A 19,610-nucleotide genomic window follows, 5' to 3' on the forward strand; every position below is an offset into this window, starting at 1 on the left:
GAAGCTGAAAAGGAGAGAGTAATATACACAGTATTTCTACCCCCTGGAGTAGGAATGCAAACACCATTGTGCAAATCTGTGCATAGTCACTGACTTCCTGGTAGCTGGAGAATTTCATACACTCTTCTACCACAAATAAAACTGTCAGAGAAGTGACAGAGCTCAAAAAGCTGGCCTTCCTTACTTAAAAAGAATAGCTCAAACACAGTGAGCCAGAAAATTAATTTTGTAGTTGTTTGGGAACCCAGTTGTTTAATAAGAAATGAGAATATGGGAACTTTTCTTGAAAAACCTAAAACCTTCAAATATTTGTTGATTCCAGTTGTACATTTGGTTTCCTAAATTTACTGAATTCCTGGAAACTGCTTAATTTAAACAAATTTAAAGGGGAAACATTCTTTTGTAATGAAATGCCCTATCTTACACTTTTCAGTCTGGTCTTTGGTAGATTTAGAGAATCATACTGTTGATGGGGTCCAGAGCCTATTGTCTTATGTTTAGGAAAAAAAACTCTAACATTTCATAAAGGTTTGTATAGGTTTAGAAAGTCATTCTTAGGTATATCTCTCTTTTTTTTTTAACCCCTTTTTCTCCCCATTTTTTTAATACTTTTTTCTCCCCAGTGAACTTATGATATTTAATAGCAATTTCCAAATGCTTATATCAGAAGCAAACCATTTTAAACTATAAAGAAGTTACTATAGAAGCTTGAGAAAAAATTTTAAAAGAAGGTTTGTAGGGAAAGCATTATATTTCGACTACCTTTGATTATTTATAAATAACCAAAATTATACTTTGTATAATACTAATGGGGTAGGTTTTAGTGAGGACACCCAAATAACTTGTATTTTACCAAGAACTATTTATTTACAGAATTGATAAATGATTTTTGCTCATACTGCATTTTTTTGATGCCCTATACATTATTACTCATTATTCTGCATTGTTTAATTTTAAAAGATTTCTTACCAATTTTTATTTTTCCATAACACAAAAAGAAAGGAAGTATTTATTCTTAAAGGAAAAGAGCCACACTTCATGGCAAAGGAGAGCAAAACCTTGGTGTTTTATTTTCCTATTTTCTATTTGTTTTATTTTTTTACAGTGTCACTATAATTTAAATTGAATTTCAGACTATAGTGATCTAAATTAAGACAGTATCAGATGGATTAAGCCCTGAACTTGGTTTCCAAGTGGTTAGACTTCTAAATTACATTTTCAAGAGTTTATTTTTAGTCAGGATGTGGTTATTTTTAGATCTGCTTCTCTGTCACTAGGAAATGTAATGCCTCTCTTTCCATTGTTGTTTATCAGGAAGTTCTGAGGCTCAGGAGTTTAAGATACAGTTAGCATAGAATACTACTTCTTATTTTAGATGAAAATATGAAATAATGCATGGAACAAAATATGCTCATTGCGACCAAGTCTAATTTTGAAATGATTAGTGTCATTTCTCTTGTACACTGAGAAACAGAACAAGGTTTTCAGGGAATGCCAAAAACACAAGGCTTGAGTTCCCCCTACTGGTGCATCTCAAGCTCATGTATTCCTTAGTATATAGCCAAAAGGCCTAGTAGATAAAGATTAGAAATGACCTCATTTCCAGTCTCATCATTTCTGATGAGAGAGAGAAGAAACACCATTTTCCTTTTTCCTGTGAATGTCTTACATAAAATGGAATGACTTAAAAATTGTATTTATACATCTAGAAAGAACAAAACTTAATCCTACAGTGTTGTCACCCCTGTTGGATAAGCTGCTTCTCTGCATTTCTTCTTGAATGCTTTATGGTGTAATCTAAGGAATAATAAAACACCAGTGGAAGCTGGACGTGCTGGCACACACCTGTAATCCCAGTGCCTTGGGAGCCTGAGGCAGGAGGATTGTGAATTCAAAGCCAACCTCAACAACTTAGCTAGGCCCTAAGCAACTCAGACCCTGTCTCTAAATAAAATATATAAAAGCCTGGGAATGTGACTCAGTGATTAGGCACCCCTGGATTCAATCCCTGGTACCAAAAATAAATAAATAAAATTTTTAAAAATTAAAAAAAAAATACCTGTAGATTCACAGAAGGGTTTAAAACTGCCCTCCCCAAGCTCTCCTCCCCCAGATGCAAAGCTAGCATTGTTGTCATACTAAAATTAAAGGGCTGGCATTAAAGCTCACTATTTCTATTTTAGCATTTCAGAAAGTGACATAACATCATGTGATTTTTGTCTATCCATTTTACATCTGTTCTTCCTAATTTATCAAATGTGTATTTGAGACAGTTATTTATTTTCTCTTAATAAGTGCCAAGTAATATTAATGGCTTGTTTTGAAAAAGAAAAATTTTAATTGACTTCTGAAAGTCACCTCTGAACTTGTTATTATGTTTGCATTTTAAAGGACTATTCAATCAAGTTAAAATATTGTATTTTTAAATTGCTTTTCAGCAATGCAGTCAACCTTTTAAGCAATGTTCCGGTCTCTTGTTTGGATGTTCTCATTTGTCCATTAACCCATGAAGAATCAGCCCAAGAGGCAACGACTTTAGATGAACTGCCCAGTGATAAAACAGCTGAGAAAGAAACAGTTTTGAAAAACAATACCATGGTATACAATGGTATGAATATGGAAGCCATTCATGTTTTACTCAATTTTATGGAGAAGAGAATAGACAAGGTAAGGCTGATAAAGTGGAAGCCTTTGAGAAGATGCTTCTAAAACCTGTAAATGTGCCATACATACAGCCCATAGACCATGATTTTCAAGTCTAAGCTTTTTTTTTATATAGCTGACATGTTGCATAATTTTACTTTAGAAAGCATTTCATTGTAATATTTAATGAATTACTGAAAAGTAGTGAATTTATTTGTTCAGTGCTGCATATTTGTTTATACAAATATGCTTACCAAATTTGTGACTAGTGCCTGAAAATAAAGGAAAAATTAATTACTGTTTCATGTAAGTACTTTGAAAGTCCCAGAAGTAAAAGTTATACCCTCAAAAACTTAATATTTTCTTAAATGCCTTTAAAAGACATCTTTTTAAAAGAATTTTTTTTTTCCAATTTTCTACTTGTGAGCTGTTTTTCCTGATCTGCCACTCATTTTATCAAGTAATTATATTAAAAGGCAACAGGGGAGCATAGGTGGGTCATCAGAACCTTTCCTTCATTTAAGCACATAGGCCGAGCTGGGGGAACCCTAGAAAATATAGGAAAATCAAGGAAGGATAAAACCAGACAAAAACATGAACATAGCTGGGAAAAAAATGGAAATATTGTTAGAAAAAAACATTTTTAAAATAGTTTTTAAGCTTTGGTAATAAAAGATGTATCTCCCCCTCACCAGACCCCCCACAAAGAAAGTGATTCGTATGCTCAGGTTATATGGCAGAAAGGAATACTTTCAGAAACTAAACTAATGGAGCATGTATGATTTTCTTTGTAGGGAAGCAGCTATAGAGAGGGTCTAACTCCAGTTCTCAGCTTATTAACAGAATGTTCCCGAGCCCATCGAAACATCAGAAAATTTCTCAAAGATCAGGTAACTGCTTAATGCATATTACATTTCAAAGTTTATCTTATTTGTATTTTTTTTTTAACATAGAACCAATGAATTCTCACATAATGATTTTCTTTCAGAAAATCAGGAAATTTAGTTTTAATCTTTGAAATCTTCTAATCAAGAAATAAGTGATCTTGCTGAAGATATAGCTCAGTGGGAGAGCACTTGCCTAGCATGTGCAGAACCCTGAGTTTGATCCCCAGTACTGCCAAAAAAAAAAAAAAAAAGTTAAAACAAATGATCTTGTGTATTTTTAAGTCATTTATTCATTTATCCAACAACTATTTATTGAGATCTATGTGCTGTTTTGTAAGCATTGTTCTGAGCAATGGACAACAGATGGAGTCTTTACCTTTATAGAGCTTACCTTACTGTAGGGAATAAAAAGTAGATAAATATAATGTACTAACAGGAAATGTAAGTGATCTGAAGACAGTTGAAGCAGGAGAAAAGAAAGGGAATATTTAAGGAGAGCCTCTTTGAGGAGATGACATTTGAGCAGAAAGTTGAATGAGTAAGAAAAATGTCTCTGAGAATGTCTGGAAAGGAATCTACTCGAGAGAACAAGTTCAAAGTCCCTGAGATAAGAGGATGCTTTGGTATGCTTAAGGAAAAGCAAGGCAGCCTCTATGACTAGATAGAAACACTCAAGGGAAAGAGTGGTACATCAAGTAAGAGGTAAATAAGTGTCAGAGAACACAGCTTGTAAGGACTTTTGATTCTAAATGAGATAAGAAAATGTGAGTGTTTTGAGAGGAGAAATGAAGTGACCTTTATTTTAAGGCACTCTGGTTCAGGTCGACTGTAGAGTAGACCTTATTGGAACAAGGAGACCAGCCCAAAAGAGAGCCTGATGATGACAGATTGGCAAGGGGCGATAGCAGTGAGTTCATAGGTTAGGATATGTTTTGAAAGTAGAACTCATAATGTGCTGATAGATTGGGATATGTATTGAGAAAGAAAAAATAATCAAAGACGACTTCTAAACTTTTCGATTATAGTTTAAATTAAGACTTTGACTCTAACAGTAAATAAAACTGACCTCTAAAAATCCCAGTTTCCAGCACCTTCTCTTAGTGCTTCAGTTCAACTTTCTGTTGTCTCCATGAGGACAGTCGGTCTATCATACTTTTTATTCCTCCACTCACCTAGTATTCTTACTTTTTCTTAGCCAGGCTAGATCTCACCTGTAGCTCTTTACTACAGTCTCTGTTTTCCATACATCTTTAACTTACATTTCTCAGTCTCCCGCAAGTAATACTTACCTACAAAAACCCAACAAATAGGTTAAATGCAGCTTTCTATTTACTCTGGGCTTCCACTGAGCACTTGAACAGGGTAAAAGAAAATAACATAACCATATGGATTAGTCTATTGAAATTTTAAGACCACTGGCCCCAAGAGGCTCCCCAGAACATTCCAAGATAATTATTTTATAGCTCCTTGTTCTTTGAAAGTCCACCACCTATTCTCTCCTCTTCTCATTCTAATTTGTTGACCTTACTTTCTGATTTCCATAAGAAATTAAGAGAAAACCTCATTTTTTCATTACTGCATCTACTGTCTGTATTTTTACTGCTAATACTTTGTCTCTTCCTCTCTTACAGCCTTTGAATTATCCCCACTGTTGTCTGTCACCAGCCTCTATTCTGCATCCATTTCCCTCTTATCTTATAAGCTTTGTCGCTGTACTTATTCTATCTTCTTACATTAAACTTTATTTTTGTAATGTCCTAGATTATTTCTGCCAGCACCCAAACACATGTTCCATCCTAAAACAACAAAAAAGACTTTTCCTTCATCCTACTTTTCAGTGCCTTCCCATTTCTCTGCTCATCCTTATACAGTGTTCCTCAAGAGTTTCTATACTCCTCATTTGTATTCTTTTTACTTACCTTTGACTCTTTCCTGGACCCTCTGTAATTGTCTCCATCTCTACTTCCCTGGTGATCTTATTCAGGAGTATCGATTGGGAGTACACTGATGACTCCAAAGTTTTTATCTCTAACCCTGACCTTTCTCCTAAGTCCCAGACTTACATATTAAACTGAACTGTCTACTCATCTCCTCCCATTGAATATGTAGCAGTTATCCTAGGTTTAACATGTTCCAAGCTTTTTATGATTCCCCATGTGACTAACCTGTGTTTCCCCTTCTTTCCACATCTCAGTATATGGTGCCACCATTCACCTCATTGTTCACTTATTACCACATAGAATTTCCCCTAATAAATAAACCAGATTCATTTGTCTGTCTGTATTTATGATCAAGATTTAATAAACACTAATAGATATGGCTGAGGAAGAAAAATTAGAAAGTTGGGACTATATGTTTTAAGGAATTCACAGTTCATTGAAAGAAAGATGTAAATGCATAATAATCTTTTAAGCAAAGTATACTAATAATTTGTGGTTGTTTCTAAGTTTTATTATTTTAAGACATTCTACCTTGACTAAGAGGACTTGGTGAAGAATAATAAATGAAATGCTTTCTTTTCTCTATTTTATGCTTTTTCGCAAAGATATCCTTGGGATCAGCATTCAAGCAAACTGTTTAGATTTTGTTGTCTCTAACTTGGACAGCCAAAATCAGCTTCTTTATATGAAGTCCTTGGGCCACATATAATGTAGATACAAAAGCTTATGAAGCCCACTTACTGTCCTCAAGAAACACTACAATATAGGTAAGCAGGTAAAATATAACAGCAAAAAGATAACTAAAGATAGAGAATATATTAGTCTGTCTTTTATTACTATAACAAAATATCTAAGGCAGACAATTATATAAAGAAACTTGCTTTATTATTTTGGCTTATAGTTCTATAGGTCCAAGGTTGAGGGACCACATCTGGCAGTGGCCTTCTTGCTAGTAGAATAAGGAGATGTAGGGCATCACTTGGAGAAGACAGAGCACTTGTCTTTGTCCCTTCTCATATCTCTCCCCCACATATTCTTATAAAGCCACCTTTATTTAGTTGTGGAGGCTCTATCCTCATGATCTTGTCTAATCCTTATCACCTCCCAAAAGTACCAACTCTGATCACCATAGTGGGATTAAGTTTCCACTCTCTAAATGCCTCACAGTGAGGAATAAATTTTTAGCACATGACACTTTGGGGGATATATTCAAACCATATCCAGACCATAGCATCCTACCCCCGGCTCCCAAAGTTCAAGTATCTCTTACAATGCAAAATATAATCTTCCCCAATGGTCTCAAAGTTTTAACTCATTCTAGCATTAATTCAAAAGTACAAAGTTTTATCTAAGACTCAAGGTAACTGTGAGTCTAGAATATCAAAATAAGTTATTTCCTTCCAGTATACAAAGGTGGGAGGCCATGTATACAATGGGATATACCTTCCAAAAGGAAAGAATAGGCAAATAGAAAGGGTGACTTATCCCAAAGCAAGACCAGAAACCAGCAGGGCAGACATTAAATCCTCAAGTTCCAAGTTCTTCATCAAGGGGTAGGAAGACCTGAACATTCCCAACCCTACAGCTTTGCTGGTCACAGCCTTACATGACTGCATTACTAATGTTGGTGGTTTTCCTGGGTGAATATGACATTTTGCTAGTCACTGTCTTTCTGGGATTTTTACATTGGTTGTACTCCCATGTATCTACTACTATGTATCGCCCTATTAGGTGCTCCTTGCAAAGGCTCTGACCCTGCAACAAATTTCTGCTTGGCTTCCCAGGTCTTCCTTTGAAATCTTGGTGAAAGTCACCATGATTCTATAATTCTTGCATTCTCCATGTCTACAGAGTCAGCACTATGTAGATGCCAAAAAGATCTACTACTGGCATAAGCTGTGCCTGGCCTGTGACAGGAGAGGTAACCCAGAAGACTTGTGAGATGCCCTCAAAGCCTTTTCCAATTGTCTTGATGATTAATACTCCTGCTAAACTTTTCAGCAAGCATTCCCTCTGTCTAGTCCTTGACTACATCCTTACACTCCTATTTCTTTGCTCCTTCCTTTGCTGGGGTGTAAATTTTCTAAGTCTTCCTACTCTGTTTCCTTTTGCTCCCAGCTTTCACTGTAAATCTGATTGAAAGCAGCCAGTAATTCCCATGTCACAGCCTGGATGCTTTGTTGTTTTTAAAATTTCTTCTGCCAAACAAACTAGTCCATGCCATCTATATGGTTCTATAGGGATGTAGTGCATGGATGCAATACAAATTCTTTACAGTGATATAACGATGACAACACTTTCCAGTTTCCAATCAAATTCTCCATTTTCATCCAAAATTAGCTCCCTATTTCTTCTGCGCCCTGACTAAAATAGAATCTCCCCATAACTATATGCTTAGAGCATTCTAGACTTTTTTTTGGTACCAGGGATTGAATCCAGGAGCAATTAACAATTGAGGGTTACATCCCTAACCCTTTTGATATTTTATTTTGAAATAGGGTCTTGCTAAGTTGCTTAGGGCCTCCTTAAATTGCTGAGGCTGGTAATCCTCCTGCCTCAGCCTCCCAAGCGACTGAGATTACAGGCATGTGCCACCAAACCCATTCTGAGGCTTTTTTACTCCTCCAAACTCATCTCCCAGTTCCAAAGCTGCCTACACATTTTCAGGTATACTTAGAGTAGCAGTGCCACTTCTGCTACCTGTTTTCTGTATTATTCTGTTTTTCATTACTATAATGAAATACCTGAGACAGGCTAACTTTATGAAGAAAACTGGTTTATTTAACCCTAGAGGTTCAAGGGCAGGCCACTGGCATTGGCTCAACTCTGGTGAGAACCACAAGATATTGTGGCAGAAACATATTCAGGAGAAATAAATCATATCTCAAAACGGAAAGCCAGAGAGTAATCAGTTTGTTCTTAACAACAGCTTGCTCTTGCAGGAGCTTGAGAGTTCCACCGAAGTTACCTTAATCCTTTCTAAGGACAGTTCCCCAGTGACCCAAGGACCTCCCTCTAGGCCCCACTACTTAGATGTCTCACTATTCTCTCAGCACTACCACACTAGGGACTAAGATGGACCTTGGGGTTTTCATTCAGACTGTGCCCAAACCATAGCACAAGGCATAATTCAGAAATCAGCTTTCTTCTGAGGAGGATGCCTGTTGACTGTGATGTAACAGATGATTGACTGGGGTGTAGCTCAATGGTAGAGTGCCCTGTGTTTGATCCCCAACACCAAAAGAGGGGGAAAAAAAAAGATAATAGCTGTTAGTTTTGACAATAGTATAAATGAAACTATGGCTAATTAGTTGTTATGGCCAGCAGCGAATACCTAATTAAATCCAACTCACATATACCCAAAGAAAATTGGTCTTGAGTATTCTGCATATGGGCAGTTAGAAAACAGATGGTAGAAGTTACTGACCCAGGTTGAATTAGTCTTGAGAGGTTTATAGAAGAGATATATATTCAATGGATTTCAAAGAAAAACTGGACACAATTTATCAAAGAAAAATTTGCTGGAGGGCAGTACTTGGGGAGAAATATATATGTAGTTTGGGAGTGGTAGAAAATAGCAACAACAAAATTACATTTAAAGAAAACTTAAGGAACCAAAACAAATATCTAACAACTTTTACTTGATAACATTTGTAAATATAGATTTTTGCAATGTGGAACTATGAACACATGCTATAATTATTACGTCTCATCCTTCTAAAAATGGGAGATAAACCCAGTACAGTTGGCACAATCAAATAAGAAATTTTTTGTGCCGTTACTTTGTGCCTAGTGTTGTGCTGTACCTTGCCAGATATATTGAAATATGGATTCTATAACATTTGGATAAAATATTCAATTCTCTGAGATTTAGTTTCTATTTTTTATTTATAGCCATATCTCCAATGCCTCCAAAACCTTCTGATACATGGTAGGCACTCTGAGCTATAGAAAAAGGGAAGGGTAAGGAAGACTGTTAGTTGAATGAATTAAATAAAATATTCATAAAGGGTCTGGCATATAGTAGATGCATAGTAAATTGTTACTTGACTTTATGTCTGTTCTCATTTCCTAGCATAAGTCCTAACTATATGGAAACCACCTGTTGCAGTTTGGGTATGGTTTGTCCTCCAAGGGGTCATGTGTTGGAAGCTTGGTTCCCACAGTGGTGATGTTGGGAGATGATGTGGATCCTCATGGAGGGGGTTCTTCAGTCATTGGAGGAGTGCCCTCCTGAGGGGTTAATGTAGCTCTTGTGGGACCCTTGAGAGTTTGTGAGAGCAAGTTGTTAAAAAGTGAGCCCAAACCCTGAGTTACACTGTAGCTTTCTGTTTCAAGATGTGATTTTTTTTTCCTTCCACACATGCCCCTGCCATTGATACTATTCTCCACCTCACCAAAGCTGCCTTTGATGGGTACAGCCACACAATCCTGGAATTTGAACCTTCAGAACTATGAACTAAATAAACCTCTTTTCTTCATGAAGTTAGCCCACCTCAGGTTTTTCCTTGTAGTAATAAAAACAGACTAATGTATCACTTAATAGAAGTTACTGGAATTAATTCATTTTCCCTTCATTCATTAAATATATGTTGAGGACCTGTAATACTCCAGGCACTGGGAAGAGAGCAGTAAACTAAAGAAAGAAATCCCTGCTCTGTAAGTTCTAGATGGAACTTACTTTTGTGGAAGGAGGCAGACAGTAAACCAAAAATCATATACTATGCCAGGTGGTGGTCAGTGTTATGAGAAAAGTTATAGTAGAGGCAGGGGCAGGGTGGTAAAGAAGAGCATGCCAAAGATTAGTGAAGGGGTGGTCAGAGAATTATTTTATAAGTGATGTTTGAACAGAGACCTTGAAGGAAGTAAGGGAGAACACCATGCAAGTTTCTAGAAAAATAGTTTCTGGGCTGAGAGAACAGTAAATGCAAAGTCCTGAGGTAAGAAAATACTTGGCATGTTTAAGGAATTCCATGGAAGTCTGTGTGGCTGTAGTAGCAAATCCAGGAGAATAGTAAAACCAAAGTCAGAGAAGTAGCAGGAAATACAGTGTATGTAACCTCATCAGGGATTACGGGGACCTTACTTTTTTCTATGAGCGATATGGGAAGTCATGGAAACTAGAGAACTCTGAGGAGAGATATGACCTGACTTTCTAAATTTAGATGATCCTAGCTGCTATAGAGAATTAATCATAGAGGGAGCAGGATGGAAGTAGAGATCACTTAAAAGGCTGTGATATTAGTCCAGGGGAGAAATATTGATAGCTTGGACTTGGTAGTGAAAAGTAGTTGGATCATGGGTGAGTTTCAGAGGTAGCGCCAACATAATTTGCTAATAGATGAATGTGGGGTTCAAAGAGAGGAGTGAATGATATTTCCAAGGTTTTTCTACTTAGCAATTAGAAGAATGAATTTAACATTTAATGAGATGGAAAACTGTAGGAGAAGCAGGTTTGGTGGGAGCATCAAGAGTCCCATTTAGGACATGCTAAATTTGAGAAGCCTATAAAAATCTGGAGGTCATAAACAGAGTAGAATTAATGTTTACCAAGGGCTTGGGGAGAGTGTGGATTTTGTCTACCTGTAATTGACTGTGACCTGTCACATGAGGTTAATTTTCCCGTCATGTGTGGAATTTTCCATTTGTGGCATCCTTTCAGTGCTCAACGAGTTTTGTATTTGGGAGCACATCAGATTTTCTGGTTAGGGATTTTATACCTATTCAATGGGTATAATAAAATTTATAAAATGATTAAGTTCTAGAGATCTGTTGTATAATATTGCACTGATCGTTAACAAGACTGAATTATATGCATAAAAATTTACCAGCAGCATTTAAAAAAAAAAGAGAGAAATGTAGAATCATAGGTCCATCAACACTTACTGAATCAGAATCTGCTTTTTAACATCCACAGGTGTTTGGAATGTCCATTACAGACTGAAAGGCACTAGCATAAAGGTTAGAGGAATGTCTTCATGACACTAATTTGTTCTGTAATCAGTCTGTAAGGAACGTGGCAGCAGCATATGAAATATTGTGTTATGTTGAATATTCTCTGTATAGAGTCATTGAAGATGTAATCTTAAAAAAGAAAGTCAATCTTAATATAATTTGCCCTCACATTTATCTATTACTTTCCATAGCCCTTTGTAAAATCCTGTAATACATTGCTGTTCAGTGATTTAAAAAAACTTGAGGTCAGGAAGATATCAACATGAAGATATAAATTCAAGAGTCATGAGGAGGTAGAGATCGTATGAAACTATATTGGATGAAATCACCAATAATAGTCTGAATGAACATAACCAAGAAAAGTTGCTCAAGAACTCAGCCTTTGAATATTCCAACACTTACAAGACAGGAAAAGAGTGTTGATAAAAAGGACTGAGACAAAGCAACTTGTCATATAGGAGAGCCAGAGAGAAGTATCTGAGTGGACCTTTGGGTGAGTGAGCATAGGAGCAGACATCGTAGGCAAGTGACACTAGCCCTTTGAGGATTGATCTATAAAATAGGGATGAAGGTCATGTTGCTACTTCTTTGCAGGGTTACTACAAGGATTATAAATAATGTATGTATACCTCTATTACCACAACTAGCATGTAGAAAGTGCCCAATAATTACACATTATCGCTTACCAAAAATGCTTGGAATTAGGTTGATTTTGAAATATTTGCACACATACATACTGAGATATCTTGGCAGTGGGACTCAAGTCCAAACATGAAATTTATTTATGTTTTTTATGTACCATATACACATAGCCTGAAGGATTTTTTACTTATTTATTTGTTTTGTCACATTTGTTTTTTGCTTTTGGTATGGGGGATTGAACCCAGGAGTACTCTACCACTGGGCTACATCCCCATCTTTTTTAAAATTTTCTTATTTTGAGATGGGGTCTCACTAAGTTGCCCAGGCTGATCTCAAACTTGCAATCCTCCTGCCTCAGCCTCCTGAGTAGATAGGATTACAGGTGTACACTACCATACCCAGCTTGAAGGTAATTTTATACAATATTTTGTCTACCCATGATTGACTATAATATGTCACATGAGGTCAGTTTTTCTGTCATGTGTGGAATTTTCCATTTGTGGCATCCTCTTGGTGCTCAACAAGTTTTGGATTCAGGAGCACTTCAGATTTTCTTGTTAGGGATGCTTAACCCATAATAGCCATTTTTTTTTTTTTATTATAAACATCAAGAAAGCGTAAGTGTTGTTCTTTTTAGTGAATATTGAAAATGCTTCAGACTTAAAATAATGAAGAAATCAATATGGCTCTGGAGATTAAGGAAGTTTCTGTGGAAGAAAAAGAACCTTCAGAACCTGACTTTGAAATGGATTTTGATAGGGGCAAGAAGCAACATTCCAGGTACTGAGATGAGTAAAAGTTTAGAAATACCTTCAGGAGAGCCTGGTGATATAGCAGAGAAGATTCTGTTCAAATGAAGCCTCATTGTAGACATCAAATTATTTGAGGTTTGTTTTGTTTGTTGTTCAGTTTTATTTGGAAGCTAACCTATATTTATTTATTTTTTCACTCTTATAAAACTAAGCCCAGTAAATATTACAAGACCAACCAATTGCAAGACCAGCCACCCTCAAATACTCAGGTACCCTCAGTTGATGATGGTTTTTTTCATTTGTGCCATCAGGTTTTACCACCATTGAGGGATGTGACAAATCGACCTGAAGTTGGCTCAACTGTGAGAAATAAGCTGGTGCGCCTCATGACACATGTTGACCTTGGAGTCAAGCAAATTGCTGCTGAATTCCTTTTTGTCCTTTGCAAAGAGAGAGGTAGGTTAAACTCTCTTTGCCCCCTGCTTTTTATCTTTTGGAATCAACTTGAGAAATTTTCCTGTTGGTAGTAACCATCATTTTCCATCCTGTCCAGAGCTTACTATCTACTGTTACTAGAGGGACTGAGAAAATAATAAAAATTAATAATTTAAAAGCATTTTATAAGCTGGGCATGTTAGCACACACCGTAATCCCAGTCAGTTACTTGGGAGGCTGAGGCAGGAGGATCGCAAATTAGTGAGACCCTATCTCAAGAAAAGCGCTGGGGGTGTAGTTCAGAGATAAAGTGACCCTGGGTTTAATCCCTAGTACCCAAAAAACAAAAAATAAAAAAGCATTTTATATGCTTCTGAATTCATTAAGACATACACAAACAGATATATTGCCAAACACATACATTTAAACTTTACTTTCTGTATCCTAAACCCAAACTTCTTAATATTGATGGGAAAGAATCTGCAGCCATTATGAAAAGTCTGCATAATAATTCAGGTGCTACATCATATACAATCATGAGAATGGGATCCTAATTAGAATAAGTTATATTCCGTGTATGTATAATATATCAAAATACACACTACTGTCCTGTATATCTAAAAAGACCAAATTATTTTAAAAGAGGTTTAAAGAGGAGAAAATTGGAGTTTCCAGAAAATTTCAGCTAATTTCAATGTTCTGTGTCTATTTGGGTTCTTTAAATAAAGGAATCAAGGGTTAAATAATAATAATAGTAATAATTTAAGTGCTATTCTTTTGATAAACAGGCATAGACCTGGGTCAGTTCCTGTATTTAATGCTTTTTGTAGTTAAAGTTTGATTTCTTCACTAAATTCTTCAGTCAATGGTTATTGAATATGAGCTATGTAATATACTAGATAGAAATACAAAAATGCATGAGATATGCCCCTTATCCTTGAGATTACGATAACATAGTGGTAAAGATAAATTTTAAAATAAACTATACTACAATATAATAAATAATAGTTTAAGAGTATACAGAGTGATTATCTCCTGAAGGAGATCTATCCATTAAAAATATTTTGTAAAATTGTATGGATTATTTGCTCTACAAAAGACAAGTTCTCCAAAGAACTTTGGCTAAATTGTTCAGGTACTCACATGTATTTCTTTCTTCTAGTCTATAAATATTCTAATATAAAATCCCATCTAAGCAGATTTTTTTGTTCCATTTTTTTTTGAAGTACTCAAGTTTTATGAGAGATAATTTGGAGATGAAAAAGTTCACTCCTTTCAAAATCTTAAGTCAACTGAATGTTTTTCTAAACTTCATTTCTAACATTGAGCTGAACACTTAAGTTCTATTAAGATGGTATACTATCATCATGATTGATCATTATCCTAATGGTAGTAAGCATCACTCTTAGGAATTAGAGCGATCATGTGCCTGACAGTCTATGCATAATTCATTTAATTCTCAGAAGAACCCTCTAAGGTTAATATAATTTCAGATTCTTTTGCTCTTTTGAATAATACTTTTCTTTTGAAAAAGGATTGATATATTGTCTTGGAACAAAGTGATTATCATAATGTCTTGCATATAGTTGTCTGTAAATGTTGACTAAATTGAATCAGTTTTTCTGAGATCAGAAATCTGTTTTTGGACTGGGGTTGTGGTAGAGCACTTGCCTAGCATGTGTGAGGCACTGGATTCAATTCTCAGCACCACATATAAATAAATGAATAAAATAGAAGTCTATCAACATCTAAAAAAAAATTTTTTTTTTCTATTCCAGATGATTTATTTTGCTTAAGATCCAGCTTGGGGGTTGAGAGTACAAAGCCTCAAAGGAAGGCTAAGTATTAAAAAAATAATACCACAGAGGGAGTCAGTCTTTCATCTACAGTCAGTCAGGTTGTAGATGGGGAGACTTGGCCATACATGAATTCTATATCCCCTTTTTCTAATTTATGCTAAATGCTATAAAAGTTAAATATATTTAACCTGATGTCAACCAAGCGATTAGGTACAGAAATGTAACTACAGAGCCTTTACAATCTGCAGAACCACTGAGCCAAGGGATATTAAAGGCAACTTAATTAAGTCCTCCATTTTGCACTGGTCACTTGTCTTCTGGTTGGTAGTCCTCCAGTTTGGAAAACTGTAGATGCTGCTGCCTCCTAGAATGTTCTGTTTCCATAAGTGGGCCTGGACACAGTAGCCACCTTTGTGGCAAGCAGAAGTTTATTCCATTGCTTCAGCAGCCTCTTCACCACCATTGTCTGAAAGCTCTTCCTCACCAGAATCCTCTAGTAAACAGCTCCTTGTGACAGACTTCTGTATAGCTTCTTGCTGTCCTTCATCGGTGCAGTTATGTAACAAGATCAACAACTGTCTCCTGTCGTACTGAATCTAATTGTACCTCCCAGGTGTAAGGTGTTGAAAAAACAAGGATAACTGTGTCCTTTGTTCTCCAAGTATGTGATGAAAGGAAGAGCTGACCACACAAGTTGGTAGAATTCTTTTCGGCATTGAAGTAGCACTATTCCAGTATAGGCATTGAGGTATCGAACCGCAAAACCGATCAAGCAGGCGGCTGCGCCAAAAGTCCCGTGTATCTTGGCAAATCGTGTCCCGAAAAAGGCCACCCAGCACTCGGTCCTCTAGACTTAGGCGACAGTGAGGGTCGTCTGACACCAATTTGCAGAGCAGGTACCTGTGCTTGAACCGCACCATGGCGACCTCCGCCCTGACCCTAAAAAAAATTTTTTAATTTTTTTTAAGTATGTGTATGTATATAAGTCTAAGGCACTTATCTATATACCTGTTGATTGAAAAAGGTTTGTCAGAGCCAGACCTGCTGATGCATACCTATAATCCAGATGCTTGAGGAGGCTGAGGCAGGTGGAACACAAGTTTAAAGCCAGCCTGGGCAACTTAGTGGGACCCTGTCTCAAAATAAAAAAGGGCTTGGGATATAGCTCAGTGATAGAGTGCCCCTGGGTTCAATCCCCTGTGCCATAATAAAAAGGTTTGTCAAACTATTATATATTATGGACTACAGTTGTGGCTCAGTGGTGGAGCGCTTGCCTAGCATGTGTGAGGCACTGGGCTCGATTCTCAGCACCACATAAAAATAAATAAAGGTATAAAAACACACAAAATCATTATAAAATATTTTTAAAACAATATTATATATTACAAATAATGTGTGATAATATATTATTGATATTGTTACCTCTGAGGAATAAGATTACTGCTGGGTTTTTTCTTTTTCATTTTTCTGTATTATAATTTATAATATGCATTCCTTGCATACTTTAAAAAAATCTTTTAAAAAGGCAAAAATTAAGCATGTTTCTCCATTGACTTTATCTAAATATTACATAGCTAACTGCATAACTAAATATATATCTAATTATAATCACCTTACTGATGAGTTAGTGTTGTAGTAAATATGGTATATTCATTTATAAATAAATGTTATTAATTTTTCTTCCATTTGAAATGGTTGGCTTTATTCTCACATGGATCCAGTATCATAGTTGTAACTTTGAATCCAAAGTAAATCCACATTAGCACGGTAATGTTTTTCATTTGAACTTTGGCAGTTCTATATATAGTTACCTGATTTTCCTTCCAATTTGATTATAAGTTTATAGATATATTACTTTGGAATAAAAATTCACTCATTCAAAAAAGATTTTTTGAGCTAGACCCTGGGATTTCTGAGGTATACAAGATAAACAGGGTCTCTGCCCTAATGAGTCACAGACTCAGATGCCTATAGCAGCCAGGCTAGTGATAAAAGGCAGCCAGGTGGACTGATGAATAGAAACTGACACTTTCCAACAACTCACCATTGGAGCAACAGTGGGTTGTGGGTGGGGAGCAAGGGGATACCACAGGAGTGGAAAGTGGATGTTGCATTTCATGTTATAGTTAACATGAACAATCAGATTTGTTATCAGATCTTCCAAGTTTTTCAAGAGAAGCGAGAACACTGGATTGTTATTGGGCCAAAAAAAAGATCCATAGTCTACCTTCAACTTAAAAGTCATCAGATTTGTAAAAGTTGGGTTTGGAGATAGACTACCAAAATGAAATAAATTTCAAATAATTTGTCAGAGTGACTGAATTTTCCTCTTTAGGATATGCATACCTAAGTTTGCAAGTGAAGGAAGGTACTTTGATCAATGCTCAAAGCTCAGACAATAAGGTAGAAACAGTAAACAGTAATCAAATTGGGTTAGGAACACAAAGAATACATGAAGAAGGAAGTTGAGATGAGATACAACAGGCAAAATCTTATGGAAGACAAGGCACAGAAGGAGCCCTCTAGGTGTCTTAAATACTCATCTGTGCCAGGCAAAGTAGCATCTGCAGTTGAAAGTGACCAAAAGTCTAACTTAGTGCCACCAATTTGTTCTTTTAACCCTGCCATAACTAAACTTTTAGTATCACTCTGCAGATTGTGTTCTTTCTACAAGGGGGCTAAAGATAGGCCTTACATAGTTTAATCAAAAGAAAATAATTTATAAAATTAGTCCCCTGCTTTTGTGGGGTCCTGCCCCCTACCCTTAACATATTTGCTAATTTCTAGTATATATGAAACATTGTGGGAGGGGCTGAATTACAGAAATAAATTAGACTTGAACTCCCTCAGCATGTAGCCCCACACTTAACATATTTACTTTAGTCTCCAGTGTCAGAGGAATAGGTGTCTAGCTTGGAGCTAAACAGTCTCTTCCTGTTGATCTTTTCTCTTCCTGTCTTTGCACAAGCCTTGCTTCATCACTTGTTACTCTATTCTTTTTTTTTTTTTTTTTAACTCTCCCTATGTGCTTTCCTTAAACTATATACATACTTATATCATTGTCCTTCAGATCTTGACATCTTGAAAGACTTACCTGTTTTTCTTTTCAGTGTCCTTACACCTACCCAAGTGTTTAACTTACTGCAAGCCAGCAATTTCCAAGTTCATCTTTATCTGCCTATAACTCTTAAAACAGTTGACACTGCTGACAACTGACATTGTTTCTATGCTGCCACACACTCCTAGATTATCCATTGACCCCCTCTGTTCTTTATTATTTTTTTCAGTCACTTTTGCTGATTTCTGTCTTTTCCATATTTAATTCCTAATTCTCCCTACAGTCATCTTCTGACCCCATTCACACTTTACTTTGCTCCCTGAGTAATCTTACCTCTCCCTTGGCTTTTGCTTCAACCTTTTTGCTGAATAGCTTCCCAAATCTCTGTCTCCAGCCCCAATCTTTCTCCTGAACTTATCATGCTTATCCATCTGCTCACTGAACTTCTGCACTTGAGTGTCTCACAGGTACCTCCAACTGATATCTGAAGTCAAGTTCATTATCTCCATTCCCATGTTCCTCAGTGTTTTCTTTATCCTTTGATCACTTTCTCTGTGAAAGGCACCATTGTCTACTTACTACAGACAAAATTCCAGGAGTTACCCCAAATATCTTCTTTACCTGCAGATTAATAAACACATCATATATATTTTACCTCCTAAATACCTCTTTTATTTATTTCTTCCTTTCTGTTCCCACGCCACTACCTTGGTGCAGGCCCTTAAAATTATTTTCTTAAACTATTAAAATAAATCTGTTTCTAGTCAGGTTTTCTTCAGTTTATTTTCTACGTGGCTAACAGAGGGACTGATATAGTCAACAGATATAATCTTGTCATTCTCCCATGTAAAACTTTAAATGATTTCCTGACACCTGCACAGTAAAATGCAAATTTTACCTCTGTGACTTACCTATATAGGGTATTTTACAGCTATTGCCATGCTACCCTTCCTGCTTAATCATACTGCGTGCCTTATTTCTTCATGGGATGCCTTCCCCATTTTTGTTATCATGGGGTAAGCTTTACTTTCCTTGAACCTGGAAGACCAGCTTGAGCCTCATCTCTGCAGATTTCTTTCACCATTACAAGCAGAGTAAATCATTCTTTCCTTTGTGCCAGTTTTATTTATCTCTGTTTTTAAAACTTGATATTTGCCACGTTGTCACTCTTTATTGGTTGAGCTTGAATTCCAGACATTGAATCTCTTTAAGTTGGAGATCATGTTGTACTCATCTCTGGAGCCCCCATGCTTAACAAAGAACCTTATAGAAAGTAAGTGCTCCATAACTGTTTAATAAAAGAGCATTATATATGCTCTCTATAAATCCAGTCTAGGGAATGTACCATCTTATGTATTTCTCCATATAAGAAAAAATAACTTCATTATACTGTAGTAAGTTCCCCGAGAGAGGAGTAATAATATGGCATCCTGACTGAAGGAATGATTAGGGAGTGTGGAAGTCAGAGAATGTCTTTGCAAAAGGATCCAAAGAAATGG

The 19,610-nt window shown here is 36.2% G+C and overlaps 1 protein-coding gene and 1 pseudogene across 10 annotated transcripts in view; one reads left to right on the top strand and one right to left on the bottom strand.

Annotated features, from left to right (window-relative positions):
- Nucleotides 1–19,610, top strand: part of RIC8B (RIC8 guanine nucleotide exchange factor B) — a 108,754-nt gene that overhangs the window by 57,988 nt on the left and 31,156 nt on the right. For all 9 annotated transcript variants that reach the window (XR_013764296.1, XR_013764297.1, XR_013764298.1 and 6 more), the window contains 3 exons: nt 2,439–2,667; nt 3,438–3,533; nt 13,131–13,275. Coding sequence is in view for 5 of the 9 variants with exons in the window: in XM_079143096.1 (XP_078999222.1) it covers nt 2,439–2,667; nt 3,438–3,533; nt 13,131–13,275 (470 nt within the window). In the remaining 4 variants the exon portion in view is untranslated. The remainder of the gene's footprint in view (nt 1–2,438; nt 2,668–3,437; nt 3,534–13,130; nt 13,276–19,610) is intronic.
- LOC306662887 (ribonuclease P/MRP protein subunit POP5-like) lies at nt 15,026–15,986 on the bottom strand (annotated as a pseudogene). The gene has a single exon. The product of its transcript is annotated as a ribonuclease P/MRP protein subunit POP5-like (transcript).

The sequence above is a fragment of the Sciurus vulgaris genome, assembly GCF_902686455.1.
Source record: "Sciurus vulgaris genome assembly, chromosome: 5".
Classification (NCBI taxonomy): Eukaryota; Metazoa; Chordata; class Mammalia; order Rodentia; family Sciuridae; genus Sciurus; species Sciurus vulgaris.